This window comes from Canis lupus, chromosome 20 (genome assembly GCF_011100685.1).
Source record: "Canis lupus familiaris isolate Mischka breed German Shepherd chromosome 20, alternate assembly UU_Cfam_GSD_1.0, whole genome shotgun sequence".
NCBI classification, from domain to species: domain Eukaryota; kingdom Metazoa; phylum Chordata; class Mammalia; order Carnivora; family Canidae; genus Canis; species Canis lupus.
Window position 1 is genome coordinate 57,251,960 of NC_049241.1, and position 26,945 is coordinate 57,278,904.

The window sequence follows — 26,945 nt, forward strand, 5'->3', positions numbered from 1 at the left end:
GCCAAGGGAGAGAGAATCCTCAGCAGACTCCACGCAGAGCGCAGAAACGACGTGGGACTCGATCTCAAGACCCTGACATCATGACCTGAGCAGAAATCGGGAGTCTGACGCTCAAATACTCAGGCGCCCCTGGAACTCACTGTTATGCAACCTCGATTTGTCTTCACGCATTTTTTTAAAAGATTTTATTTATTTATTTATCAGACCCACACACAGAGGCAGAGACCCAGGCAGAGGGAGAAGCAGGCTCCATGCGGGGAGCCCGAGGAGGGACTTGATCCCGGGATCCCGGGGTCACGCCCTGGGCCAGAGGCAGCCGCTCCACCGCTGAGCCCCCAGGGGGTCCCTATCTTCACACATTTTAATGTTAGCAACTGTACTTCCATTTACGGGAGACCCGTGTGGTCCCTAAAGTCTATCTCGTAGAGCAGGTGTTAAGAAAGAAGAATTGAAAGCAGGGATTCAAACACGTATTTGCACGCCCTGTTCACGGCAGCTGAAAGGGGGAAGCAAATCCAGTCCATCCACAGGGGAGCGGGGACACACGGTGAGACCCGTCCACACCCGCGATACGACCCAGCCTCGGCGGGGGAAGGGGCCCCACACCTGCCCCACGTGGATGGACTCCGAGGACACCAGGCTCAGGGAGGGGACCAGACACAGGAGGCCCCGCGGGGTGGGAGTCCACGTGTGTGACACGTCCAGGACGGGCTCATCCACGGACGGGGAGGTGGATGGGGGGCTGGGGGGGCCGGGGGAGGGGGGAGATTGGTTAACAGGGAGGAGGGTGCTTTTGGGGTGAAGAATCTTCTGGAGCTATGACGGTAGCGGCATGCCAGTGCCCGCGGTCATCGAGCAGTTACGGAATACGGATTCTAGGCCCGACAGCTGGTGCCTCGCCCCGACAGCCCTCGTGCCCCAGGTGCCCCCCTCCGGAACAGGGACAAGCTGCTGAGCTGGGCACACACTCGGGGCTTCGGGGGCCTGCCGACCACACAGGAGACACAGCAAGGTGACCCGGTGACCTCCTTTCCTGGGGCTCAGGGGCACCAGCAGGGCTCTGCGCTGCCGGGGGGGCGGGTGTCACCCTCCGGCCTCGAGGGTGCCCCCCCGCAGTGGCCTCCCGCCCGCCCTCCTCCCCTTTGCTCTCCGCCCGCGGAGCCGATTGGGCCCCGCCGCTGCCCCCGGCCACCTGTCGCTGCCCGTCCCGGCCGCTCCCCGAGCTCCGACTGCCAGGTCCCGGCAGCCGTGCGGTAGGTGGGCCGGGGAGGCCTGGGCAGCGCGGGGGTCCGTGGGGTGCGTGGGGGTCCCCGCTCCTGTGGCTGCCCCCCTGCAGGCCTGGGGGGCACATATCCGCTGCCCCAGGGCCTGGCTCCAGCCCCGGGGGGGTCAGTGCTCTGAGCAGAACCGTGGGGACACAGCAGCGCCGCAGCCAGGCGCCCCGGAGGCCCAGAAGCGCGGCTCTGGGAAGCGGCAGCCGCCGTGGCCCCCAGGCTGCGTGGACCCGTGGCTGGTGGCTCCGTGTGGCGGGTGGTGGCGGGTGGCCCGGCCCGCACAGCCCCCCAAGCTCCCAGGCTGGGCCCCGCCCACCATCGGGGCCAGAGGGGGGCAGGGCGTGGCTGCAGGGGCTCCTGGATGCGGGGCTGGGGGCGGCGGGAAGGGCTTGAGGCTGCGAGACCCCCGGGGGCAAGGGCGGGGGGGCTGGGGGGGGCGCTGGTCCAGCCGCTGGCCTTCGGCGCCAGATAAAAATAGTGGCTGGTCTCAGAGAACATGAGCTGGCCCTGGGGCCGCGGCTCCGCTCCGCTCACCTGCGGGTGACCTTGGGTGGGTCCCAGCCCTCTCTGGGCCCCAGCAGCCCCTGCGAGCTCAGGGAGGGGCGCTCTGCGGGGGGTGGGGGGCGCTGGGCCACACCCACAGGCGCCTGAATTCGCCAGGTGAGGGAGGCTCCATGTGTGGGGGCGCCCCCAGGTCGGCCGGGCCGGCAGGGACCCAGCGAGTGCAGGATGCCGCTGACCCACGATGCCCCTTCCCCAGCCACCCCCCCAGCTCCGATCCCCAGCTCCGATCCCCAGCTCCGATCTGGGCCCCGCCGTCTCCATGACCACCAGGGCGCTGCAGGAGCTGGATGGAGGCCTGGGCAGCAGCCAGGCAGGCGAGGACCTGTCCACACCGGCGGCCCCCTGCCCTGCCCAGCCCCAGGACGACAGGGCTCGAGGTAACCCCGGAGGGCGGGCAGGAGGGTGCCCCGGGCCCGTCCTGCTGCTCACGTCACAGGCCAGGACTCAGAGGCCCACGTTGCACTGGCTCAGACTTGCCCCCCGCTGCCGAGCCCTGTGTCCACGGGGGTGCCTTTGGGCGTCTACACGGAGCCCCACACACATGGGTCCTGGGCCACACGGGTCGGGATTCCAATCCCAGCTTGCGGGCAATGCGCTAGGTGCCTTTGGGCAGGGCTGCGGCGCCTGGCCCAGCGGGGCCCAGCGGGGGGGGGGAGGGGCCTGCTCGCGGCTGGGGGGGTGTCTCATGACCTTGCGTCTCCCCCTTTTCCTACAACAGCGATGCCCAGGCTGGTGGACTCCAGCAGCTGGCCCCACGTGAGTAGCCGGGGTCCTGGGGTTTGGCCAAGGGGTGGCTTTCCTACACCTCCACGGGAAGGGTTGGGGCTCTGTTGGTGGGGAGAGGGGAAGGAACCCTCCCCCCGGGGCCACTGATGACTCCTTCTAGGATTCTCAAGAGCTGGCAGCTGAGGGCAGCCCCGCAGGTGGTGCGGATGGGCGGCCCAAGAAGACAGAAAAGGAGCCTGTGGCCAAAGTGGCCCCAGGACCCGGGAAAGAGAGGCTGAAGGCAGGAGCAAGTAGGTTTGCAGAAGGCAGGGGTGGGGTGGGAGAGGGGCCGCATCCGGCAAGGGGGGCAGGCCCGAGGGGGGCAGGCCCTAGGCTCGGTCTGGGGGTCTAGGGGGAGGGGAACAGGATGTGGTGGGGCTGCAGGCTGTGTGCTGTCCCCCCGTCACCAGCTGTAACTACCAGGGCTGACCCCTCAACTGACTCGTGCTAACGCGGCCTGCGTGCTGTGAGGCTTCAGTGAATTACCTTCTAGACTGTTCTCTCTGTCCCAGTGAAGCTTTGAGGCATGCAGGGCCCCTCGTGCAGGGCGCCCCGGACAGGGCGCAGCAGACTTTGGGGTGCAGGGCTGCCCCCGGGGCTGTGCCCAGCTTAGTGCTTGCTCCCTGCAGCCCCCCGGAGCCCCGCGCGCAGGAAGGCGCAGGCCTCGCCGCCCCCCCAGCGGCCACCGCCACCCCCGGCCCCCAGCGACGAGCTGCCCTGGGGAGACCTGTCGCTCAACAAGTGCCTGGTGCTCGCCTCCTTGGTGGCGCTGCTGGGCTCTGCCTTCCAGCTGTGCCGGGGTGAGCCTGCGCCCCGGGGCCCGCCTGCTCCCCTCCTCCCTAGCAGGGACTCGGTGAGGGGGCCTCGCTCCCCCTGCCCCACTGGGCGTGGTTCTGGCTGACCTGGGGTGCCCCTTCCCGAGGGGGCCCCCCCTCCCGCACTGGATCTTGGTGCACCTCTCTCCTCCGGGAACAGGTGCTCACCCCTCAGGGCCCTTGCCCCCCACGACTGGCCCTGGGAGCCCCCCATTGGCAGTGCGTCCCCGGGAGCTCCTGCAGCCCTTTTGCATGTGGAAGGAGGGGGACATGGAAGGCAGGGGGCGCCTTGGCGGAGGCGGGGGGCCTTCCCCAGGAAGGACTCCCCTCCCCTCCTAGATGCTGTGGCCGGGGACGCAGCCGCGCCCGCACCTGTCCCTGAGCCTTGGGTACCGCGCAGCTCGGCCCCGGAGCGTGCATCGCCCCCGGTAAGCGCTTCCTGCAAGTGACCGCGGGCGGCGGGGGCGGCGGGAACCGGGCGGGGCGCGGGGAGGGGGGAGCTGACCGCACCACTGCACCCGCTGCAGCCCAAGCCCAAGCCCAAGCCCAAGCCCGAGGCCTGGGCGCCCCCGGCGGGACCGGCCGCGCCCCCGGCGGAGGCAGAGGACAAGGCCGAAGCCGCGGGGAGCCCGGAGGCTGCAGAGAAGGCTGCTGGGGACGAGCGCGCGCCCACGGAGCCGGCGCGGAGGGAGAGGCCGCGGAGGGAGAGGCCGCGGAGGGAGAGGCCCCGGGCCGCCGGGGAGCCGCGAGGAGGCCCGCCCCGGCGCTGGGAGGCTCGCGAACAGGGCCGGCGGCCGTGGGCGCGGGACCCCCGCGGCCCAGGACCCACGAAGAGGCCGGCCTGGGACTCCCCGCGGCGCGCGGACGAGGACCGGCCTCGGGGCCGCAGGAAGCACCGGGCGCGCAAGGGCCGGGACTGAGCCAGGCCCGGGACCCCCCCCCTCCGGGACGCCGGGCGGTGGCCCCGCGGCTCAGCCTAATAAAGCGAGTGCTGCAGCCCCCGCGCCTGCTCCCTCGAGCCCCGACGGCGCGGACGCAGGTGCGGGCGGGAGCGCGGGGTGACCCGGCCTGGCCGCGCGGGCGCACGTACACGACGGCTGCTGCTTGCTGCTCTTTATTGGGGCGGTGGCCCGGGCCGACTCGGGGTGCGCGGGGCCGCGCGGGGTCACCGGCAGCCGCACTCGGTGGCCACCATGTTGGGCACGTGGTGCGCGCTGATGCGCTCCTCCGACAGGCTGATGAGCAGCTTGCCGCCGTAGGCCGTGGGCACGCAGCAGGGCGGGCGAGCCAGCGCGGCGCCGCGGGCCTGCATCTTGAGCAGCAGCACCACGTGGTTGCCGTAGCGCGGGTTGCGGTCGGACTGCGGCCACCCGCACGCGCCCTGGCAGTTGTTGGCCTGGTAGGTCTCGGGGATGAGCACGGAGCGCTCGGCGCGCAGGTCCACGCTCAGCTCGCGCAGCGCGCAGGGCCCGTCGGCCGCCCCCGCCCCCGCGCTGCGCTGCGCCCGGGGGGGCCCGCCCCGCTCCCGCCCGCGCCACTCGGCAGCGCAGGCCCTGCAACGCCTTGAGCAGCAGCAGCGCGCGCAGCGGGCCCCCCGAGCCCCCCGAGCCCCCGAAGCCCCCGGGCAGAGGGCGAGCAGGCGCTCCAGCAGCGGCGCGGCGGCGGGGGCAGGCACCCGGGAGCCGCGGAGCTCGGCGGCCGCGGCCGCAGCTCGGCGGCCACGCGCAGGGCGAGGCCCGCGGCCCAGGGCGCGGACGCGGGGCGGGGCGGCGGCGCGGGGGGCCCGGCCGCGGCCGTGGGGGGTGGCAGCAGCAGCAGCAGCAGGGGCTCCTCGCCGCCCAGCAGGCGCTCCTGTGTCGCGGGGTCCGACAGGTTGAGCAGGCCCTGCGGGAAGCCCGCCAGCGCGCCGGGGTCCAGGGCCAGGCGCGGCGGCGAGGCGGGGGTCGGCGGCCCGCGCAGGGCGCGCACCAGGCGCGTGAGCGTCTCCAGGAAGGGGTCTGCGCTGGGAGGGGGCTCCGCGGGCTCCCGGGAGGGCCTGGGAGGCGGAGGAGGGCGTATGGGCGGGTGCGCGGGCCCCCCCACCCCCACCCCCACCCCCACCCGCACCCCGGGCCTGCGCACACCTGGGCGGCGGGAAGGGCACGAGGTCCAGCAGGCCGCGCGCCGGCACCGCCGTGGGCCCGGGCAGCCGCAGCACGAGCAGCGCGGGCGTCATCCGCGTGAAGCAGCGGGCATCGGGCCCGAACAGCAGCTCCTGCAGCTGGGGGGTGCTCAGCGGGGCACCTGCGCGTCCCGGGGCACAGCTTAGTGCTCGGGGGCAGAGCCCACCCGGCCCCACCCGGCCCCGGCTCCCCATCTTTGAGCGCCTACCGTCTCCTCGGGCGTGCACGGTCAGGGTGACCCTAGGGCTGTGCCAGGCCCCCACCGGGTGGTCCAGGGCCAGCACCAGGTAGCGCGTGTTCCGGGACCGGCAAAGGTTCTGTGGAGATGGGGGCTCAGCAGAGCTGGGGTGCGGATGCCTGTCCTGCTCTGCCCACTGCCCTTGACCGTCCTTCAGGATTCCAACCGGGACACCCCTATGCCCCGGGCGCCTGGCGGGCTCAGCCGGGTGTCTGCTTTCAACTTGGGTCATGATCTCAGGGTCCCAGGATCAAGCCCCAAGTCGGGCTCCCCGATCAGTAGGGAGGCTGCCATCCCTCTCCCTCTGCTCCCCTCTCACTTGCACACGTTCTCTCTCAAACCCAAACACTGCATCCTGGGCCCGTCCTCTGCTGGGCAAGGGCTGCCCCATCCAAGCCCTGGTACCTGGGTGCCTGGCAGTCCAGCCCCGGTGACAGCGACCTCAGGGCCTGGCCCAGGGTAGAGCACCAGCAGCGCCAGCTCTAGGGGACTGGCTCCTCCAGGTGGGGGCTCCTGGAACTTCAGCGACAGCGCTGGCTCCCATGTCACTGTGGCCACGACAAACAGGGAGGGGACACCTGAGCCACTGAAGCCCAAACCCCTCCCCGAAGCCTGCCTTCCATTCCTGCAGGGAGAGCCCCCACCCCGACTGGGAGCCTAGGGGACCCGGTGGGAGAGGTTTGGCACCCCGATACGGGTAGCCCGCAGGGTGGGGGGTAAGGCTGCCACCTGTTACAGTGGACTCCCTGGGGATCTCCCTGGGGGAAGCCACTCCCTACAGGGGGACTGTCTGCGCCCAGGGGCTCCTGAGGCCAGGCCACATGTCGCGGGGTTGCCTGGTATGCGGGAGAGGCACTCCCTCTGGCTCCCTCGTGGCCGTGGCGAGGGGAGAAACACGTTCCCTGAGAAGTGTGCGAGTGGGTGGCTTTGGGGACTTGGGAGGCCCTAGCCAGGAACGTAAGGGCGCCTGGCTCCTGGGCCATCGGCGTCTGTCCCCGGGAGGCTGGGGACGGCTCTGGAGCACGGGTGCGCTTAGCACCCCATCTGGAGCGTGGCAGCGACCCCCTCCTCGGGAGACCGGAGCCAGCGCCCGCCAGCTCCAGGCTGCGCACCTACCTTCCTCCAGGTGCAGCACCACCAGCCGCCGCCCCCCGGGCGCCCCCAGCCAGGCTTGCAGCTGCCGCAGGGAGAGCTGGGTGGTCCGGCCGTCGCTGGCGGCGCAGGCCCCGAAGGTGGCCAGGTCGTGGGGACCCCAGCGGGCTCGCCGCACGGCCTCGAGGAAGGTGTGCTCGTAGCCTCGGAGGGCCCCCGCCACCCGAAGCGGGGGGCTGCTCCCGTTGCCTCCCTTGTCCAGGGTCACCAGGCACAGGGGGTCTTGTGGGGCGCTAGGCGGCCAGTCCCAGTCTGGCTGGAAGAGGAGACCCCCAGTGCCTGTGGCCGGCTCTCCGGGCGAGGCTGGGGTGCCCGAGACCTCACCTCCGGGGGCCTCGGCTCCCAGCAGGGGCCCCATCCCCGACAGCGCCAGGGCCAGCGGCCAGAGCGCCAGAGCCCCCATTCCGGCTGCCGCGAGGGGCTGGGCTGCTCCGGCTTATATGGGCGAGCCCGGGAGGTTTGTGCCCGGGGAGGGGGGGGGGGCTGCCTCCTCCTGGGATGTGACCTTGGGGGCCAGTGCCTGGCGCCCCACCACGGGCCACGGTAGGCTGGGAAGCCCGCTCTCAAAGCCTCTTCTGTTCCAGTCTGGCTGCCTATCTTACCCGCGATACCAGGGACAGCCTGTGACCAGCTTGTCACACTGTCCTTGAGCTTTTCCTCTCCGGAGGCGGGAGCGGGAACAGGAGCGACGCCGCAGACTATCAACAGCTCGGGCATCAGAGGTGGGGGGGCCTGGCCCTGGGCAGAGGACAGGTGCCCCAGAGGACTCTACTGGCTGATGGGGACCCCATGGGTGGGCGGGCCTGGGCCGCAGGTGGTCCCCCCGGCTCAGCTGGGGCTCCCCGAGCACACGCTCACTGTCCCCGAGAGTGAGAGCCACTGCTGGCTGGGCCTGTCCTCAGCCACCAGCGTCCTGTAGGGCACAGGGACACAGACACCGCATCGCGTACATTGGGGGAGCACTGTGGTGTTCGCTGGCGGCGATTGCCCCCCCTCCCCCGTTGCCCCCCACCCACCGACACAGCAGTTCACTCGGGTCACGAGGGGAGGTGTTTAATGAGCGCTGGGGACACGGTACAGCCCAGTACGAGAGCACCAGGCTTAGCTCGGAAGGAAAACACCAGAACACACGACACCCATCTTGCCTGGAGAAGGGGCTGCTTTTCAGTTGGCTGGGGGAGGGGGTGGAATGTTCCCAGGGCCTTCGGAGGGCAGTGGGGGCCTCAGCATTGGGGGCATGGGAGTTGGGGGGTGCACCCCAGGATTTGAGGGGTGAACTCCAGGAGGCTGGGGGTGGACCCCAGGAGCTGGAGGGTGGACCCCAGGAGCTGAAGGGTGGACCCCAGGAGGTGGGGGGTGGACCCCAGGAGGCTGGGGGTGGATCCCTGGGGCTGGTGGGTGGACCCCAGGAGCTGGAGGGTGGACTCCAGGGGCCTGGGGGTGGACTGCAGGAGCTGGTGGGTGCACCCCCGGGGCTTGCGGATGAACAGCAGGAGCCGGTGGGTGCACCCCCGGGGCCTGGGGATGAACCCCAGCAGATGGAGGAGGATGGACTCCCGGAGCTGTTGGGTGCACCCCTGGGGCCGGAGGGTGGACACCAGGAGCAGGTGGGTGGACCCCAGATGTTGGTGGGTGGACCACCGGTGCCGGGGGGTGAACCCCAGGAGCTGGGGGGTGGACTCCTGGTGCTGGAGGGTGGACCCCAGATGTTGGGGGGTGGACCCCTGGTGCTGCGGGGTGGACCCCAGGAGCTGGTGGGGGCAGCTGGGGAGGGCCCGGAGGCCCTGAGGGAGCAGGCCCACTGGGTGGCATGGGTGGCAGAGGCAGGCCTCCTGGCGGTGGTGGGGGCAAAGACTCTGGCAGTGGTGGCCGAGGGGGCAAACCATTCATCAGGGGCGGTGGGGGTCTCTTCACCCCAGGAGGCCCAGCAGGGAGGCTCGGCGGGGCTGGTGGCTTCTCCATCTTGAAGTGGAACTGAAGGAAGAACTGGACAGAAACACAAAGGGCTGAGTGGGGCCCTGGAGCCCAGGGTGAAGGACAGGCCAGCAGGGCAGCCACCGAAAGCCCCAGAACTGCCCGGACCCAGAATGACTTACCTGCTTGGTTTCCCGATTCCAGTGAGTCCAGAACTTGCCTTCGGCCTTATCGATCTCCCTGCTTGGCACCTGTGCAGGGAGTGGAGGCAGAGGGGCCTCAGGATTCGGCTCTGGGTACCTGACCTGGCCCACGTCGCCAGCCGGCCACCCCGGGGGAGGGTCGTGGTCTGTCTGGGCCCAGGACGAGGTCATGGGGTCCCTGACCAGCCTGGGAACGAGGGCTTCTTACGGCTAGGGGCACCTGGGACCTCAGGATGTCCCTCCCCAGCCTGCCAGAGCCAAGGACCCAGGTGGGGCACCCGTGAGTGGCTGGAGGGACACTCCAGCCTCGTTGCCTGCCCACGAGGATCGGTGGACCCCGCCTGCACTACCTTGAAGGCGATGGTCTCGTAGGGCTCAGCAGCCATCAGCAGGTACTGCCAGCGCCGGTCCGGAGGCTCGATCCTCTGCTCGTAGGCGGACATGAAGCGGTGGCGGGGCATGATGCCCTCGGCGATCTCAGGGTAGTCGATCTGTGGGGACACAGCAGGTGGCAACGCCGCCTTTCAAGGGACCCTCCCTCACTCAGGATGGGACTCCAGGTTTAACCTTACCTGGAAAAGGAGGCTCTGCTGGCCCATCTCCGTGTCCCTCTGCTTGGTCACTGCAACACACAAGGGTCTCAAGTCCCGACTAGCGTGTCCCCCCGAAGATAAAGGACCGTGGCTGCTGCCCACGAACGGGAGGGCAGGACACTAGAGGACACCAGCTGGCTGATACACCAGAGCTACCTGCAGTCCACGCCCAGGGCCAGGAGGGTCCCCGCGTGAGATCACACAGGGAGGGGTGTGGGCAGGAGAGTGGGCTCTGCGGCCCTCACCTGCAGGGCTGGGACAGCACGATGTGGGTGCAGTAAGGCTAGCGATGCCCGTACCCGGCTTCTGGGAGGCGGCCCTCTTCATCAGAGGCCAGTGGCCGTGCCCACACTTCCAGGCTGCTCTCCGTCCAGCTCCCAGGCACGCCACACCCTCCTTCAGCCCTCAAGCGTCCCCCTACTTTAATCAGGACAGACACCAGGTGCCCTATTATGGCCAAAAGGCCTCTAGTGGCCTCCCCACAAGGATCCTGGCATCCGAGCCCTAGCTTATGAAGCACAGCTGCACGGCTCCGTCCTGCCTGGAACGCCCGTCACCCTCGCGGCGTCCCTACCCTTGGTTAGGATACCTGCCTGGTAGTTTTTCCTTTCCTTTTAGCTCCCAGGAACACAGTCCCCTACATGCGGTTTCTTACACGGACCCCCTGCCCCACCCCACCCCGAGGTCAAAAGAAAGGGAATCGCTGACCCCCATGGCCACACACCCTCACTAGGACTGTAAAGAATCCCCAGCTCCCGAGACACTGGAATACGGCGCAGGGGAGCCACGGCACCCTGATGGGTTGTTTGGGAATGTTCACAGGAGAGGCGGGGCCGGGGCACTAGCGGGGTGCCCGTAGCGGTGCAGGTGAGGGAGGGCCCCTGCTGCGACGGCCAACGGACAGCAGTCCCGGTGGCTCACGGACAGGGTCGGGGGTCTGTGCCAAAGGCTCGTTCGCGTGCACCACCAGCAGCAGGCCAGACCACACTCCCAGAGTTACCTTTGTAGCCCGGGCGGCCAATCTTCACAAACTTCTTCACCTCCACCTTGACCTTTTCTGGTGCCGGCTGGGCGGGGGCCTCCTTGGCCTCCTTGGCAGCTCGCCGGGCCCTGCAGGCGGGACGGACACAAGCGCTGTGGCCCCTCCACACAGGCTGCCAAGGCCACAGGCCCAGGTGCTGGGAGCTAACCAGCCTCCACATTGACCTTGGGCTTTGTCTGGGAGGCGAGTGGCGTGGGGGTGCTGGCTGGGGGTCCCAGGGTTTGCCTGAAGTGGGGATGGGACAAGGTCGGGGCACCTGTCCCTTCTCATCACGTTTCCCACCGTCCTTTACTAGGGAGTCTCCGTGAGCCCTCATCTCTTTCCCACTGTGTCACGGAAGCCTCACACCCCAGCAAGACCGGTTAGCTTAACCACTCAGCCCCGAGGCACGGCTGGGCTGGGCTGCTTCTAGCGTGGCTCGCAAGGACAGACCCAAGTGCGCTTTGTGTACCTCGGAGACCAGACACGGCCCTGGAAGGAGGCGGGGGTACTCACAAGTTGGTCTGATGCTTCTTCCCTTGGGTATGCGCAAGGTAACTGCCCTGGAGCGGGAAAAGCACACACACAGCCCAAGTGAACGGGTGGGCAGAGAGGAGCCGGCCTGTGTTCACAGGGCCCAGCGCGAAGCGGACACCGGGTCACCGCGGAATCAACAAACTCTAGCAGGTCCACATGAAGTGCAATGAGACACATGCAGAGTGGGACAGAGTAGGTCTGCGAAGGTCCGCAATCACGGGGTGTGGGACACGGCAGGTCTCGCCGCCTGTCATGGGAGGGCGCCTACTGGACCTGGCTGGATGGTGCAGACTACTTGGCAACCGCTGGCAAACCCAACGGTGCACACACCCTGTGACCCTGCGCGTCCATGCTGACCGCAGCCTAGGGGACCTCTAGAGAGCAAGGTGAACCCCATGTGTTTTGGGACCACCAGGGGGACGCTGGGCCACGTTTGGGGATGTCTGTGGTCGTCAAGATGAGGGATGCTGCTCAGCACCCCCCAGAGAATGACCCGGCTCTGACGTCAGCAGTGCTGAGGGGGACAGACCCTGACACGCAAGACTGGCTGAGTCAGCACCACTTGTACACGCGCTGAAAGACCATCAGAACATTCCACAGTGTGCAGAAGACCAAACGGAATCTATTTGTCACTGAGTGGGTCAGGGCAGCCTGAGCGCTAGTTATACCATCGTGGGACAATGTACGGTCGTTCAAAGAAATGAGCTAGAGCCACACTAATGAGATCTCAAAAACTGAATCCAGAATGTCTGGGACGGGCCTGCCCCACAGCTGCAAGTCTAGTTCGTGCAGGAACGGCAGTGACGACGCTCAGGGGAAGCACGCCGGAGGGGCCCCTGGCGCACCACAGCGGCAGCGGGCTCTGGGGGCGCAGGCTGAGATGGGGGGCACTCAGGTGAGCGAGCAGATCCGGGCCTGTTGCCCTCGTTGTTGCCCTGAACAACGTCCCAGAATTAGCAGGGAGAGCACGACCAGGATGCGGACGGGCACAGAGTCCCGCCTGAGCGGGACAGGCGGCACCTGGACCTGGCGGCAGGAGAGCCCAGCCCGGAACTAGGGACGCACCTCGTTGTTGTGCAGGGTCAGGCACAGCTTGCACTCATATGAACCCAGGTGGTTCTTCATGAAGTAAGGGTCCTGGGGAGGGAAGCACACTCTGTTAGCACCCATCGCGCCCCGTGGTCCCCACCTGCTCCAGGAGGGGCGAAAGCCTTGTCTTTGTCCAAGAGGCACAGACCACCACTTGCTGGCAGAGAGGGGCAGCTGTCCCACTTTGGGGCAGGTGTTCCGAGGACAAACAACTAGGAGCAGCCTGTGGCCTGGGCCCCCGCAGGGCCTTCTGAGGCAGCACTGTGGGACCACCTGGGCCCCCGCAGATACAGGCCACCTGGCAGGGCTGGGGGCCACCAATGCTGGCCCCCGGCCCCACCTCTGTGGCAGTACTGGGTCCAGAGGGAAGCAGAGTCACGAGGGCACTGTGGGGCGTCCACCTCCCGGGTCAGGACAGGGACAGGTGGCTAACCCCCCTGGGATTCCAAGCACCACCGCACAGGCCAGACACAGGAAGAACAAAAGCAAATGGGTTAAAACAAAGGCCCATAGAGACGCTTGTCTCGGCGTGCAGGGCCTCCTCGGCCAGACGGCTGACTTTCCACAAGCACTCTGACCTGAGGCACAGAGCACACCAGTTGGGGCTCAAACCCTACCTCCTCTGCCCGGGGGCCCTGTCATCTTTGGCAGTGGTGGTCCTCCCTTCTTTCCTCATGAGGATGGTAACACAACTGACCTCAGAGGTGACGCTGGGAGCTTTGGGGGTGCCTGGCACATGGTGAGGGCTCAACACATCTCACAGAGGTTCAAAGTCTAAGGGAAACCATACTCTGACCCTTAGGGTCACAGCCAGTGTGACACTGCCCCTAAGGGACACTGGGTGGTGTCTGGGCCTGTGGTTGTCACAACTAGGGTGCTCCTGGGCACTGAGTGGGTGGGAGCCAGGGACGCTGCCCAGCTGCCAGAAGTGCCCAAAACAATCTGGCAAACAACCTGGCCCTAAATGTCCGCAGTGCTGGTGGGGAGACCCTGGTCCACCAAGAGCTCTGTACACCTAAGTAAAACACCGCCCTCTGACGTTTACAGCTAGATCATCAAGTCACGCGACGCTATCATGACCCTCACCACTGACAGTTCTCCACATCTCCGGTAAATCAAACAAAACCAAAAACTTCAAGCAATAAAAAGACCCTTTGAACAGCAGGTGGGCTCTGGGGTGGACAGGAGGAGCTGCTCTAGGTCAAGGGCTCTCAATTACGGACCAGGACTCCAAAGCTGAGAGCAGGGCCAAGGGCACCAGGTGCAGGGAGAGGGGGTAACGTGGGTGGGGAGGCCGCCTGCCCACCCGCCTGCCCCTGGTTTCACCAACCTTGTTGATGTCGATGGTCTCCAGGGCCAGCTGCCGGAGGCGCTCCCTGCGGTCTCGATTGCTCTCCGAGGAGGAGGCCACGCCTCCACTCCCGGTCTTACCCCCAGGGCGATGCTGGAAGTCCATGGTGAGGGCCTTGGGGCTTTACCAGACTGGCAGAGAGACCTGCAGGGCCAAAGGGGAGGCTGTGAGAGCGCAGGACTCGGCAGCTGCTGCTGGGGCAAGTGAAGACCCCCTTCCCAGCCTCCTCTTCCCTGCAGTAGTCTGAGGGCCCGGGTGAGCCGAGCACACACTAACTGGAGTAAGAGCGAACAAGGACAGGTGGGGTGTCTATGAATGACGGCGCCGGGGGACTGAAGAGGAAGCCACTGCAGTCCGAGGAGTATAAAAGCTTGAGACCCAAAATGGCAACAGGGAAGAGGTGGCCAAGTTCTCTAGCAAGTCTCACCGCCTTCAGGAAGCCTTCGTGGACTGCCCAAGTGTTCGGTGTCCTCGCCTCTGAATTATTTCCACTTGTCTATGTTTACTTTCCCCAAACTAAATTCTACTTCTGTGGCTCGGCTGTAAATCTGCTGAAGGCAAGGAAGATGCTACCTACCTACTTCTTCTGCCCAATGCACAAGAAATCCAAGACCTACTTGTGCCCAAGCAGGACTCTCCTGAGTCCTAAATAGCCTGGTTCCACTCCCTGCCACCACGCTTCCCAAGTTCTTTCAGGCTCGGCTCAGATCCAACCTCCAGGCACCTCCCTCTGCCCTCCAAACACGTTCTCTCTTGACTTGGGTAAGATCAGCCCCAGGCCCCTGGCGTAAACCCACGGTGTCTTGTCCCTGCAGAGCTGAGTTCATGGAATGGGGCTCAGGAGTGAATATGACCCCACAAAGATGTCTCCATTCTAATCTCTGAAACCTGAGGATTTGGAACCATAAATAGCAAAAAGGACCTTGCAGGGGCGGGCAAGTCCAGGTCCCTGAGGTGGGGGTGACCCCGGGATCCTCCTGAGAGGGAGGCAGAGGATGGAAGCCCTACAGACGGGCAGACCCCACGCTGCTGGTGGTGAGGACAGAGGAAAGGCTGTGGGCCAGGGAGGTGGCACCTCTGGAAGTGGGAAAAGGCAGGAGCAGGTCTCCCTGCCTTTACACTTTAAGAAAAACAACTTCAGGATTTATTTACTTATTTTAAAAGAACAGAAGAGAATAGAGAAGCAAAGGGGTGGTAGGGCGTAAAGAATCTCAAGCAGACTCCGCACTCAGTGCAGGGCCTGAGGCAGGGCTCAATCACGCAACTCTGAGGTCACGACCTGAGCCGAAGTCAAGAATTCAACCCTTGATGACTGAGCCACCCAGGCACCCCCCCCCCCCACTTCAGACCTCCAGAACTGCTCAGCAATAGACCTGTCGTTTAAACCACTAACTCAGGGCAGCCTGGGTGGCTCAGCGGTCTAGCGCAGCCGCCTTCGGCCCAGGGCCTGATCCCGGGGTCCTGGGATCGAGTCCTGCATGGTGCTCCCTGCATGGAGCCTGCTTCTCCCTCTGCCTGTGTCTCTGTCTCTTTCTCTCTCTCTGTGTCTCTCGTGAATAAATAACTAAAAATCTTAAAAACAAAAACAAAAAAAAAAAAACACCAACTCTGTGGATTTGCTACAGGGGCCATAGGAAAGTAGCACATCGGGTATGGCCTGCAGCGTGACTCGGGTCGGCCCCTAATGCTATCGGATCCAGACCTCTCCCTCGCTTGGTTCTTCTTCCCTTAATGAGCATATGAAGACCTCACACCTGGGAACCAGCAACACGACCATCCTGAAGGCTGACAAATCAGGGGATTATACACATCACAGGGTCAGACTTTTCATTATACGAGCCCACCCAGAGCTGCCCACTTTTAAGTTTTGTCAGGCAAAGCATGAAAAATAAGCACCATCAACTATGGCAATCACGCTGTGAAACAAACGTTTCACTGTAAAAAAAAGGAGACTATGACACCAGGAGAGCCCTCTGTGCCACGCTCAGTGAGACCAGGGAACACTGCACCCCAACAGCCACGGGGGCCTGCAGCCACGGTCTGCCCAAAGCTCTGTGGTCCCTGCAGACAGACCTCACGGGAGGCCAGCACTGCCCCACCTGCTGGCGAAGCACCTGACTGCCCCTGAGGGAGACTCAAGGTTTCTGGGTGAAGCGATGAGAGGGATGCCTGTGAGCGTGGAGGGACCGGCCCTCTCGCCTCCACTGGCAGTGGGGATCGGGGCCTGGGAGGTCTCTTTCCCACAGGTCCACAGGGACTTCCAGGGCTCCGTGGAGAACAACACCCAGCTTCTCAAGGCTGTTACAGGAGGGCGTTCACCTGAACAATGAAAACTGGGTGCTTTTAGGGGTGGGAGTGTGCTCTGATCAAGTCAGCAGCCGGCCAACAGGTGGATGAAGCTGCGCCTGGCGTCACTAGTCAGAGAAAGCTGCAAAGCAACAGCACAGTGGGACGGAACCTCATCCGATCGGGGCTGCTGTTCCCACAAAGAAAACAAAGGCAGTGTGTGCTCCCCAGTTTGGCTGGGACCCAGGGGCCAGGACAGAGACATGCCCTCACTTCCTGTCACCTGTTCTAGCAGTGACATCTCCAGAACACCCCACTGACCCAGCGGTGGGGAGCCAGTAAGAGCCATAAGACTGACTTGGAAAGTAATGTGTTAACAAAGCCAGGAGATCCCCCCCCCCACCCCATCTGGTGAGGATTCCAGTTCCTTGTTAAGCCATCAGATAAGCCCCTCAAATGCTAGTGGCTGGCTGGGGCAAAGGCAACACGGGTGTTGCAAAAAGGGTCCACGTTTAGAGTGACGGGCTCAGGAAGACGGAACGCAAACACTGAGCTGGTCACCAAGTTAAAGGGAAGCAGTAGCCACTGGAGACCCAAGGTGCCAGTTGCTTGTAGCCCACTGCAGAGTGTTCCTGGCCTCCCCAGGGGAGGTCATCCCCTACAGGAGCCCAGGGGCCCTCACCCGACTGCCTGGGTAGGTTTTACAGTCTCAGAAGAACTGAACAAAGGGCCGCTCCACTTAGAGGGGCAGGCACAGAGGGAGAGAGTTGGAGAGCCAGGGAGTGGAGTGAGGGCCAGGCTGTAAAGAAGGAATTCCATGAACACCTGCCCTGCCCCTGCAGCTTGCCCAGAGGGTCCACCTGGAGGTCCCCAATCCAGGGACACAGTGAGAGCACGCTAGAAACGGTATTCTCAGACACTGACAGTGGGAGTCCCCTGCACCCCCAAAGAAACCTAGGCCTGTCTGGTTTCCTAGGCCTGCTGGGCAGTGAGACTCGCTAGGTTAGAGTCTGGGAACTCAAACACAGACACATCCGCTAGCCACCCCCCACCCCCCCAGGCAATGTTAGCATCCTCCTTAATTAGAGGGTGAGAGGGGGGATCCCTGGGTGGCTCAGCGGTCAGGGCGTGATCCTGGAGTCCCGGGATCGAGTCTCACGTCGGGCTCCCGGCACATGGAGCCTGCTTCTCCCTCTCCTCTGCCTTTGTCTCTGCCTCTCTCTCTATATATATATCTATCATAAATAAATAAAAATTAAAACAAAACAAAACAAAACAGGGTGAGAGTTACTACACCTCCAATGCAGAGCACGGCACCAAAGGTTAGCAAGGGCAGTTAAAACCCAAACCCAAGACCTTTGGAAACAGCTGAACTTAAGAGCTTGCGGGTACAAGTCAAACCAACCTTTTACAAAGAAACGCAAAACAGGGGGGAAAGTAAGAGAACAGGACTTAGATGAAATTTCAGAGCGAGAACAGCAAGAAGCATGGAAGGCATCCTCAAAGAAATCTGAAAGCATTCCCAAAGAAAGGGAAACAGCCCGGGCCCGGGGCTTGAGAGAATCTCATTGTTCGGACGGAAAAAAGGACAGAGACCCCCGTGGACAGAGACCATCGGGAGGCGCGGGTGGCTCAGGTCGTGACCCCAGGGTCCCGGGCTCCCCGCTCAGCAGTCAGCCTGCTTCTCCCTCTCCTCCCCCTGCTTGTACTCTACCTCCCCCTCTCTAATAAACAAATACAAATCTTTTTTTTTTTTTTAAAGATTGTATTTATTCATGAGAGACACACAGAGAGAGGCAGACACAGGCAGAGGAGCAGCAGGCCCCCTGCGCGGAGCCCGATGGGGGATTCGATCCCGGGACCCCGGGGTCACGCCCTGGGCCGCCTGGGGGCCCCAAGAGGGATGCTCAGTCTAGAGCTTGTTACCCTAAATTCTCAGCACGCACGTTCGCGGACAACCGAAGTCAACGTCAGCCCCGGGACGCCAGGGCGCGGGCCCGTCGCGGGCGCCCCCTCGGCCTCCCCCCCCCCCCCGACCCGCCGCCAGGGACCCCACGGCGCCGCCGGGCCCCGACCCGACCCGCACACTTCCGAGGAGGCGGGACTCGTCGGGCCCGACCCCGCGCGCGGCCAGGGAGCTGGGGCCCGGCGGCGCCGCGAACCCGAGAGCCCCCCGCCCCCCGCCGCTCCCGTCCGGGGAAGCCAGGGCCCCGGGACCGCCGCGCTCGGCCAGCCCGGATCCTCACCCCGCGCGACTCCTCACCCCGCGCCCGCCGCTGCCACGAAGACGTTATGCGCAGGCGCGTCGCGGGCTACAGAAGCGCTTCCGGGGGCAAACGGTGGGGTCTGGGGAGAGGGGTGAGGGCTTCCCGTGTGCGCATGCGTGCTTCGCCAGGCGAGGCGGACCTGATGCTCGAGAGGGCGAGGAAAGGGGGCGGGGCTGGGAATAAGGGCCGGAACTCGGGAGTGCGCGTGCGCACCAGGCTCTCCACGCCTAGCGGGCGCCGGGCCGGTTTCCGCGGGAGGGCGGGCGTGGGCTCGTCGGTAGAGGGCGCCACGGTCGTGAGGCTGCCTTCCTGGGTTCCCACCTCGGATCCAGCTGACTGCGTGGTTATTTATAACGGCCGTCCGTGTCGGCCGGTATCGCGTGCTCCCCCACGCGGGCCTGGCTTAGCGCCGCGCGCCGGCCAACACCACAATGCGTGTCTCGGGGCCGCGCAAGCGCAGTGGCCGCGACGGCGCTTCCGGGACGGCACTGTAGGACTTTTTTGGCGCGAGAGGGGACGGCGGCCGGGAGGGCGCGGCCCGCGCTCCGCGTTTTGGGTCCTGGCAGCGCCATGCGCTACAACGAGAAGGAGCTGCAGGCGCTGTCCCGGCAGCCGGCCGAACTGGCGGCCGAGCTGGGCATGCGAGGCCCCAAGAAAGGCAGTGGTGAGCGGGCCGGAGCGCCGGGCGGGCGGGCGGGCGGGCTGGCCGGGCGGGGGTGGGTGGCGGCCGAGCCCGCGTGAGCCCGCCCTGTGCCCGCAGTGCTGAAGCGGCGGCTGGTGAAGCTGGTGGTCAACTTCCTCTTCTACTTCCGGACGGACGAGGCCGAGGTAGGCCGACGGGCGGGGGTCGGGGCCGGGAAGAGAGCGGGGGCCCGGGGGGCGGGGAGGGCGGGGCCGGGGGAGGGGCCGGGGGCGGGGCCGGGACAGGTGTCGGGGCCGGGAAGGGAGCGGGGCCTGGCGGGGGGAGGGGAGGGCGGGGCCGGGGGGCGGGGCCGGGACAGGTGTCGGGGCCGGGGAGGGAGGGGGGCCTGGGGGGGGGGAGGGGAGGGCGGGGCCGGGGGAGGGGCCGGGACAGGTGTCGGGGCCGGGAAGGGAGGGGGCCTGGGGGGGAGGGGAGGGAGGGGCCGGGGGCGGGGCCCGGACAGGAGTCGGGGCGGGGGGAGGGGCCGGGAGCGGGGCCCGGACAGGTGTGGGGGGGGGCGCGCCGGGCGGGCTTTGGGGTCCGGCGGGGGCGGGGGCCCGGGTCCCCACGAGGCCGGTCCCCACTCGCCCCCTCCCGCAGCCCGTCGGAGCCCTGCTGCTGGAGCGCTGCAGAATCACCCAGGAAGAGCCCAGCGGCTTCTCCATCTGTGAGTGCCGCGCCCGCCCTGCCCCTTCGGCCCGGCCGCGGGTCTGCGCGGAGACAAAGTCCACCCTTCCCTCGGGCTGCCGGGGTGCAGCTCCTCTAGGACCTTGTCTCCTGTTGGGCAGTGCTGCACTGGGCTGCCGGGCCCTGCTGTGGGCGCCCTGGGGCTGGAGAAGTGACGTCATTGGGCCTGCGGGGGATCCTTGTCGGGGAGGTTGTCCCAGGCGAGCCTGGCTTCCGGGGTGGCCGGCAGCTGGCAGCGCCCTTGCCTCTGCAGAAGGACTCCTAGGGTGTTCGTGTCCCCCCTTCATGTTCTCGGGGACGTCCTGTGCCGCCTATTCTCCCCTGACTTATTAAGTAGCCGCACTCTGAAGGGTTCTGTATCTGGGCCACAGGCTCTAGGGTTAGGACTGGAACTACTGTGTGGGGGGCACCATTCAGTCCACTCAGCCGCTGGGAGTCGTCTTGGCCTGGAGGAAGGTGGAGGCCCGTGGGGGGGCTTCGGAGGGGGCGGCGGGCAGTGAGATGGGACAGACAGACCGCTCCCTCCGCAGGCTTCATGGAGGACCCAGAGAGGAAGTACCACTTTGAGTGCTGCAGTGAGGAGCAGTGTCAGGAGTGGATGGGGGCTCTGCGTCGAGCCAGGTGAGGTGTGGGCCTGCCCAGGGGCTGGGGAGGGGGGGGCCTGAGTGAGCACATTCCACTTTCTCCCCCAGCTACGAGTTCATGCGGAGAAGCCTCATATTCTACAGGAATGAGATCCAGAAGATGACTGGCAAGGTGCGCAGGGGGCAGGGGGCAGGGGGCCGGGCAGCGGCCTCTGGGGCCCCGGCTCATGCTGCTGGTTCATCCACACAGGACCCCCTGGAGCAGTTCGGCATATCTGAGGAGGCCAGGTTCCAGCTGGGTGGCTTGAAGGCCTGAGTTGGGTGGGGCTCGCCACCTTTTCTACTGGGACTGGAACAAGCACTCACTCCCTGTTTTCTCCAGGCCCTGGGTGTCCTGGTCAGGCCTGGATTTGCTGCAGCAGGTGCTTGGCTTAAAGACTTCAAAAGCCCACGATGGTGGCGGGGGACGGGGGCAGGTTGGACAGACAACCCAGTAAGCCCCCCTATGCTCGTGCCTCGGGGACCCCCCTAGACTGGTCTGGTACCTGTTGGTGCCACATGCTGCTACCGGGGGACAAGTGTCCACTCCTAGAAGCTGCGCCCAGCCCCTTGGGCACGTCCATCTGGGGCCTGGCGGCACCTGAGGCTGGCACAGGTCTCCTGCTCTGTGCAGGCTGAATGTACAAGGCCAGACGATGCTGTGAAGGGCGTGGGGGCCACGCCTCTTGGAGCCACTGTGAATCCTCCTCCTGCTGATGGGGCAGCCCCTGGCCAGCCGCCTCTAGGCGGACCTGGAAGCATTTGCTCTCAGGCCAGCGAGCTTGTTCTGTTCAAATAAAGGTACCTCTTTTTCACATGGGACGGTGCTGCAGTGAATGCAGGGAGGGGCTGCTGGACCCGGGTGGTTGGAGCTGGCTCCCGAGGGCAGTGAGGCCTCAGCGGGACGGCAGCCTGCCCCAGGTTGGAGGTTTCCATGCCCAGGAGGAAGGGCTGGGCTGCCCCAGTGGAGGGCGAGACCTCGAACCAGGCCAGGGAGAGGCAGGGAGGCAGGGATGTAGAGAACAGAAGGGTGATAGGATTAAACCCAAAGATGATCTGTGATCCCAGGTCTTAGACCTCCCCTCGAGTATAAGCAGGACATCAAGAAGGGTTTTGCCGACGTTAAAGTCCTAAGTTGGTTGTTAATTTAAAAAAAAAAGTGTCCTGGGATCCCTGGTGGCGCAGCGGTTTGGCGCCTGCCTTTGGCCCAGGGCGCGATCCTGGAGACCCGGGATCGAATCCCACGTCGGGCTCCCGGTGTATGGAGCCTGCTTCTCCCTCCGCCTGTGTCTCTGCCTCTCTCTCTCTCTCTGTGACTATCATAAATAAATAAAAATTAAAAAAAAAAAGTGTCCTGGGTAGGCCTGACCTAATCAAGTGTAAGCACTGGGGGCCTGGGTCTCCCTGAGGTGGGTGCTTGCTGTCAGCCCCGAGGAGCTTACCACTTCTGCTGGGAGTCGCTGCCCTACCCACTTGGGGCCCCCGGCCCTCATGGCTCTCACTTGCTGCATCATAACCAGAAAGAAACGCTGCCACCAGACCAGGTTCAAGTGAAAACAAGTATTTTATTACAGCGCCTAGAGGTGGAAATGCAGAGTGCATTGGATTCTCTTAGGAAAAGAGGGTCAAGCCAGCAGCCCAGGGAGGGACAGGCCGCGCCAGCACCCCCAACTGAAACACAATCTACCAGAAACACAAAGCAAAGCCCCGACTGAGTTACAAATCAAGGTTGAGAAGCGTGGGAAACAAACCAGTGTGGCTGGACCATGGGAATGGGGGGGGGGGGGGTAGGAGGGGCACATGAGCCTTAGAGGAATCACAGTCCGTAGCTGCAAGAGATGGCGAGCTGCCGGGAGGGCCGTTTTCACTGTTAGGTTTTCCTGAGCAGAGCCACCCTGCGGCCTAGCTGACTTCCCTGAAGTTGCCCGCTGTCAGAGGCGGCACCGGGCTCCGTGCACCAGCACGCTGCCTCCCCTCCCGCAGGAGGCCGAGGGGCTAGCCTCGGCGCCAGGGGCAGCTCGGCCACCATGGGGTGACCCCAAACACGCAGTGGCCTGTATGTGAGCGCTCGTGTGTGCATGTGAGCGTCTCGGGAGACCCCGTATGGCACGTCAGCAGGAAGTCCCACGTGAGTGACCGTGCGGGCACTCCCTGAAGTGATGCAGTGTGGTGGACACCAGGAACTCGTGCTGTGACCTCTCCTCTGTCCACCCTGTAGCTTTCTGGGGAGCCCTGTGTGCCTGACCCAGGTGGGTGTGTGTGTTGGGGGGGGGGGACCCTCTCAGAGATGCCAAGTAAGCACTGCTCTGTCCTGGGGCCAGGGTTCGGGGTTCACAGGTGAGGCTCAGCACCTTCACACGCCGGGAGCACCAACCCAGAGGGAGGGAGCCAGGGCAGCCAGTTACAGAAGGACGGGCCAATTTCAAGAACCCATCACAAGCACCATCTTCTGCCTCAACTATTGCTCTGGGCCAGGAACGTGACCCCCAGGGCAAGCAGGAAAGCAGGGCTCGGGCAGGCCCCTGCTCGTAGAAAGCAGGGGTCCAGATGACTTCCAGAATGCAGTCAATGGCCAGACCCACCTTGCACGCATTGGTCTGCCTTTAGGAGGCGGCTGCAGGCAGAAGAGTGTTTTGTGGTGGCCCTCTGTGGCCTGCGCGCCCCAAGCCTGCTGCCTGCCCACCAGAAGGGCCAGCCCCGGACTTGCCCCTGGGGGTCAGGAGGAAGCAGGCCCGGACCGGACCTCAAGGCCTCAACTTGAGCATCGGGCTAAGCCCACCTCTGGAAAGAGGCAAGTTCCCTGCATTCCTTGGTGGGTGCAAGCACCTGAGGACAGGACTCTGACCTCACCTACTCAGCCCTTCCTAGAGCACCCATCTCGGGACCCAGGTCCCCCTGCCAGGACCGTGGCTGACGCTGGCCCTTGCAGGGGACTAGGGGCTTCAGGACGCACCCTTTTGAAGACCTTGTACATACACAACACTGGTCAGCGTGGGGACACAGGACTGGTCACAGACTGCTACACCAGCGGGCTGGAGAGACCTGCTGGCAACCTCTGGAAGCATCCAGAACAGCTCTCCTGGCTTCACCCTGGTCTCCTGCCCCCAGTGCATTCACTCCCAAGCACCATCAGAGCTGCTCCGGGGTGGGGGCGGCAGGGACGGGGAGCAGCAGCATGGACTGGCCAGAGGGACTTGGGCGGGGCGCAGGGCCTGTCCTCTCTGCCCCCAGGAACTGCGGTGGCGCAGTCTGGGGCCGAGGGCCGGCCCTGGGCCCATGCCACTGTGTGCACTTGAATAAATAGAAAGGTTTTCCCCTCACTTTTCTTTCTTCTTTAGTTTACTGTGCATTATACAATCTAAAAATAAATGAAGTCAAGTCTATGAAATTTATAAATTTTCATCACATCTCTATAAAATACTGTCACTCATCAGCGTGACTCTCTTCTGTACAGACACACCAGGCACCCACAACTAACCTGCCCCACGTCACCGGCCCACGTGCCGTGAGCTTGCTACACGCTTTGGTGGGCTGCGGCAGGAGCCCGAGACGAGCAGAGACGGACAAAAAGTAAATGCACTTGTCGCACCAGCCAGCCCCGCCGCCATCGGGAGTCGGGTACCAGACCTTCCTCAAGCACCACTCAGAACGCGTCCGCGCGGGACTGGGGAGGGTCTGACCGTCCCGCGCCCGCCAGCCGTTCCTATGCCAAAGGCGCTGATCCCAGGACTGAGGGGCCAACAGTCTGATGGGAGCCGTTCACAGTGATGGGGCGGGGGCGGGTGCCCCCCTGGGGAGCGGGCCTCTTCTGAGGAATGTCACAACAGAGCGAGCCACCCTCCGCCTGGAGACAGCCATGCCTTTGGTATAGGAAGAGTGGCGGGAATAAATAGGGCAGGCGCCTCACGGCCTGCTTTTGGCGTTGGTCAACCTCCAGTCAGCACCAAGGGGACGAGGCGGCGGCGAGGCCTGCGTCGAGATAGCACCGGACCGGCAGTCAGCGCGTCCGCGGGCGGGCCAGTCCTTCGGGTGGACGTCTTTTATATAGATCCTCTCATATATAATATTTACACTTCTCAATAGGTTGCCTTTACGACTTCGGTGGAGTAAAATAAGTCAGAGTTGTTTATACTTTTTAAAAAACGATAAATACTTTATCTAAAACTATGGACAGTACGAGCTGGAGCCAGGCCCCAGCGCCTCCTGCAGGTCTGTGCAGCGCGGATTCACAGTAGAGCCTCGTCCCCGTCCGTCCTCGCCGTCCTCGCCGTCCCGGGGCCGGCCACCTGCCCCGCCGGCCCAGCCTGTCCTTGCATAGGTCTCGCGGTTGAGGTAGAAATCCTAGTTACCTGCAGAGACCAGCGCGGGAGGAAAGGCAGCAGAGCATTAGCGTCTCGCTCTCCGGGGGGAGCCCAAACATTCCCCCAGGCCAGGGAACCAAAGCCTCCTACGGACAGATGGACGGCGGACAGACAGAACATGGTCGCTGCAGACCGCGCCTTTCCTGCCAGGGGCCCCCGGTGCCACGGCCCTGGTCCACTGAGAGGCAGCAGGTCCCCGTCCTCCCGTCCTCCCCAGAACCTGGCACCGAGGCCCTACCCTGGCCCCCACATGCCAGGCCCTGCTCGTGGTCCAGCCCAGGGAGAGCGCCCGTGACGGCTGCGGGCCCGGGGGACAGAAGGCAGTGGTCCCCTGCAGGCCAGGACCCGGAGCCTGCCGCCCAGGTGCTTGCCCACGCACACCTCTGACCTCTTCAGCCGCTCCGGCCGCACAACGCCTTCTCTGATGGCGTGAGGCCACCGCGCACGAAAGCTGCCCTACCTCCTGGGCTTTTCCAACAGGATGTGGCCCAGCCCATCCCCGGACCTCAGGTAAGGCCGTCTGCTGCCCAGCACCCTGACTGAGAGGCCATCGGACCCCAGCGGCCCCACGCCTGTTTCCACTTAACCACGCGGCAGATGGTCACGGACGGCCCGCCCCAGCGCCGTTAGCACCTGGCCTCCCCGCTCGAGTCCCGGGCCCAGCGGGCCCCTCGCCCCCGGGCCACCAAGCAGCACCAGCAGAGGCCGGCCGGCTGTCCCAGGGCCCAGCCCCTAACGCGGACACGCCGCCAGCAGAGGAGTGGACGGAAACCCTTCCTGAAGGCCTCGCGGCAACGCTCCTCACCCGCTTCCAAAGGCGGGCCCTTCCTACACTGCCTTGCACCGACTCCACACTGACCGCCCGAGGCATGGGCCCCGTTCCTTGGAGCGGCGGGAGCTGTGCCGTGGCCACCACGACAAAGCACTGCCCACAGCCCAGGCCTTTGGCTCAGGAGCCTGAGGCACGAGCACCGAGTCTGGACGGCCCTCTACGCCTTGCCTTCTCTTAAAGCCCTCCAGGAAGCGTTCAGAGACACTGGCCACAGGAGGCCGAGGAGCAGGCAGGCGGCAAGGCCGAGCTCTGGGCTCCCCTGGTGGCCCCCATCCCTGGCCGCTGCACACGTGAAGCCCGAGGGTGCTGATGGGAGGCTCGGCCTAGAGGGGATGGGCCAGGCTGCCAGCCCTCTCCCCGTCGTCCTGCCACCTCCACTGGGCAGGGGCCCACAGGGGGCCCATAAAGGGCTGGGCCGGGCAGCGAGAGCTGGCCACTCCCTGGAGCTCCACGGTGGCTGCTCTTCTGCCCCAGAGACCGGAACACACTGCCAGCCCTGCCTGGCCACCCGGTTTCCCTCGCCTCCCTGTGCTGTCTTCCCTTGCACCTCTCAGAACCGTCTCCACCCGAGGCAGAACAGCCTGGGTCCCCTGGGGCCCTCCTCAGAGCCCTGCGGGCCCGTCCACTGTCTGCGGAAGGAAGGACAGATAGTTCAGGGTCTCGTACGGGCCCCCTGGTTGGGCTCTAGCCTTACCTTACAGAATACGAACTGCTAGCTAAGCAAGGTCTTTATCTCGGCTTAACCCCCGCAAGGCGCGCGGCATACGGAGGCGGCATGCCAAGGGAAACCCACACGGCAGACGGCCCCGTGGAGCTGGCCTGCGGGATCACGGGCGCGGCCTGGGCCAGGGCCAGCCCGGGCAGGGGCTGGTGGTGCACCGTGAAGGAGGGGCGGGGGGCCTTGTGCGGGAGGGAGGCGAGCTTGATGGACAGAGAGGCGTTAGCAGGCTGCAGAGAGGCGGCAGAGGAGGCGGGTAAGAAAGCCTGGTTAGCTGGGAGGGACGCAAGGTTCTGCAGAAGCACGGGCTCAGAGTTAGCCGGGAGCAGCGCGGGGGCAGGAGGCAAGGCGGCGTTAGGGGGAGGGGGTGCGGGGAGGGCGGGCTGCCCCGGAGGGGGCGGGGGCGGGGCCTGAAAGGAAGACGCGGGGGCGCTGGCCACCGCCTGCAGCGGGGTTAAGCTCAGCGTGGCGCTGCGACACGCAGCCCCGCTGCCGAAACTGGCTCCAAACGGATGAGCGGAGGCGGAAGGCACCGCGTGGTTAAAGACACCTGCAAACAGGAGAGAAAAACTCAGCTTCAACAGGTGGGCACTCTCCAGTCAAGCGCAGAGAGACACAACAACAGGGAAGCAGACAGTGGCCGCAGCTCCGCGTGCGTCGCAAGGGCAGGGGCAAAGCAGCAAGCAGCAGGGGCACGGGCGGCCAGGTGCAACTTACCTGCAGGGCAGCGCCGGGCCGCACCCCCTGTGGGCACGCCCACCCGGGCTCCCAGCCGCGGGACAGGGCCTTGGCCGCCTGTGCCCAGCAAGGA

General features: G+C 65.2%; 5 protein-coding genes across 14 annotated transcripts in view; 2 read left to right on the forward strand and 3 right to left on the reverse strand.

Moving 5' to 3' along the window:
* Positions 1-832: 832 nt before the first annotated feature.
* On the forward strand, positions 833-4,338 carry JSRP1 (junctional sarcoplasmic reticulum protein 1). The gene is made up of 8 exons (XM_038565391.1): positions 833-887; positions 1,117-1,253; positions 2,035-2,215; positions 2,557-2,594; positions 2,725-2,854; positions 3,233-3,403; positions 3,758-3,846; positions 3,964-4,338. The coding sequence occupies exons 1-8, from the start codon at positions 833-835 to the stop codon at positions 4,336-4,338; spliced, it is 1,176 nt and encodes a 391-aa protein (XP_038421319.1).
* A 245-nt stretch (positions 4,339-4,583) lies between these two features.
* AMH (anti-Mullerian hormone) lies at positions 4,584-7,373 on the reverse strand. The gene is given in 10 exon segments (NM_001314127.1): positions 4,584-4,961; positions 4,963-5,040; positions 5,043-5,092; positions 5,094-5,100; positions 5,103-5,122; positions 5,125-5,453; positions 5,542-5,701; positions 5,789-5,897; positions 6,224-6,366; positions 6,935-7,373. Coding segments are annotated over 10 exon segments (1,713 nt in total).
* Positions 7,374-8,007: 634 nt separating this feature from the next.
* SF3A2 (splicing factor 3a subunit 2) lies at positions 8,008-19,015 on the reverse strand. Of its 6 annotated transcripts, none has more exons than XM_038567908.1 (9): positions 18,553-19,015; positions 13,658-13,822; positions 12,304-12,375; positions 11,218-11,264; positions 10,681-10,790; positions 9,660-9,709; positions 9,438-9,578; positions 9,067-9,135; positions 8,008-8,956 (listed from the first exon to the last, which is right to left on the reverse strand). In XM_038567908.1, exons 2-9 carry the CDS (start codon positions 13,781-13,783, stop codon positions 8,135-8,137), a joined length of 1,437 nt encoding a protein of 478 aa, XP_038423836.1. In that variant the 5' UTR covers positions 13,784-13,822; positions 18,553-19,015; the 3' UTR covers positions 8,008-8,134. The 6 variants fall into 6 exon arrangements, with proteins under 6 accessions (XP_038423836.1, XP_038423838.1, XP_038423835.1 ...); XM_038567910.1 differs by having other exon boundaries at positions 18,445-18,556; XM_038567907.1 differs by lacking the exon at positions 18,553-19,015 and adding an exon at positions 18,228-18,377.
* On the forward strand, positions 18,472-21,043 carry PLEKHJ1 (pleckstrin homology domain containing J1). The gene is made up of 6 exons (XM_038567912.1): positions 18,472-18,895; positions 18,992-19,059; positions 19,514-19,580; positions 20,131-20,221; positions 20,293-20,356; positions 20,435-21,043. The coding sequence occupies exons 1-6, from the start codon at positions 18,802-18,804 to the stop codon at positions 20,498-20,500; spliced, it is 450 nt and encodes a 149-aa protein (XP_038423840.1). The 5' UTR covers positions 18,472-18,801; the 3' UTR covers positions 20,501-21,043.
* Positions 21,044-21,768: 725 nt separating this feature from the next.
* DOT1L (DOT1 like histone lysine methyltransferase) overlaps positions 21,769-26,945 on the reverse strand; it is a 65,038-nt gene continuing 59,861 nt past the window's right edge. For 4 of the 5 annotated variants that reach the window (XM_038567902.1, XM_038567901.1, XM_038567903.1 and 1 more), the window contains 2 exons: positions 26,111-26,684; positions 21,769-24,572 (listed from right to left, as the gene is read on the reverse strand). In XM_038567902.1, coding sequence (XP_038423830.1) covers positions 26,146-26,684 — 539 coding nt within the window. In that variant the 3' untranslated portion in view covers positions 21,769-24,572; positions 26,111-26,145. The remainder of the gene's footprint in view (positions 24,573-26,110; positions 26,685-26,945) is intronic. The other variant, XM_038567904.1, reaches the window with a different exon arrangement.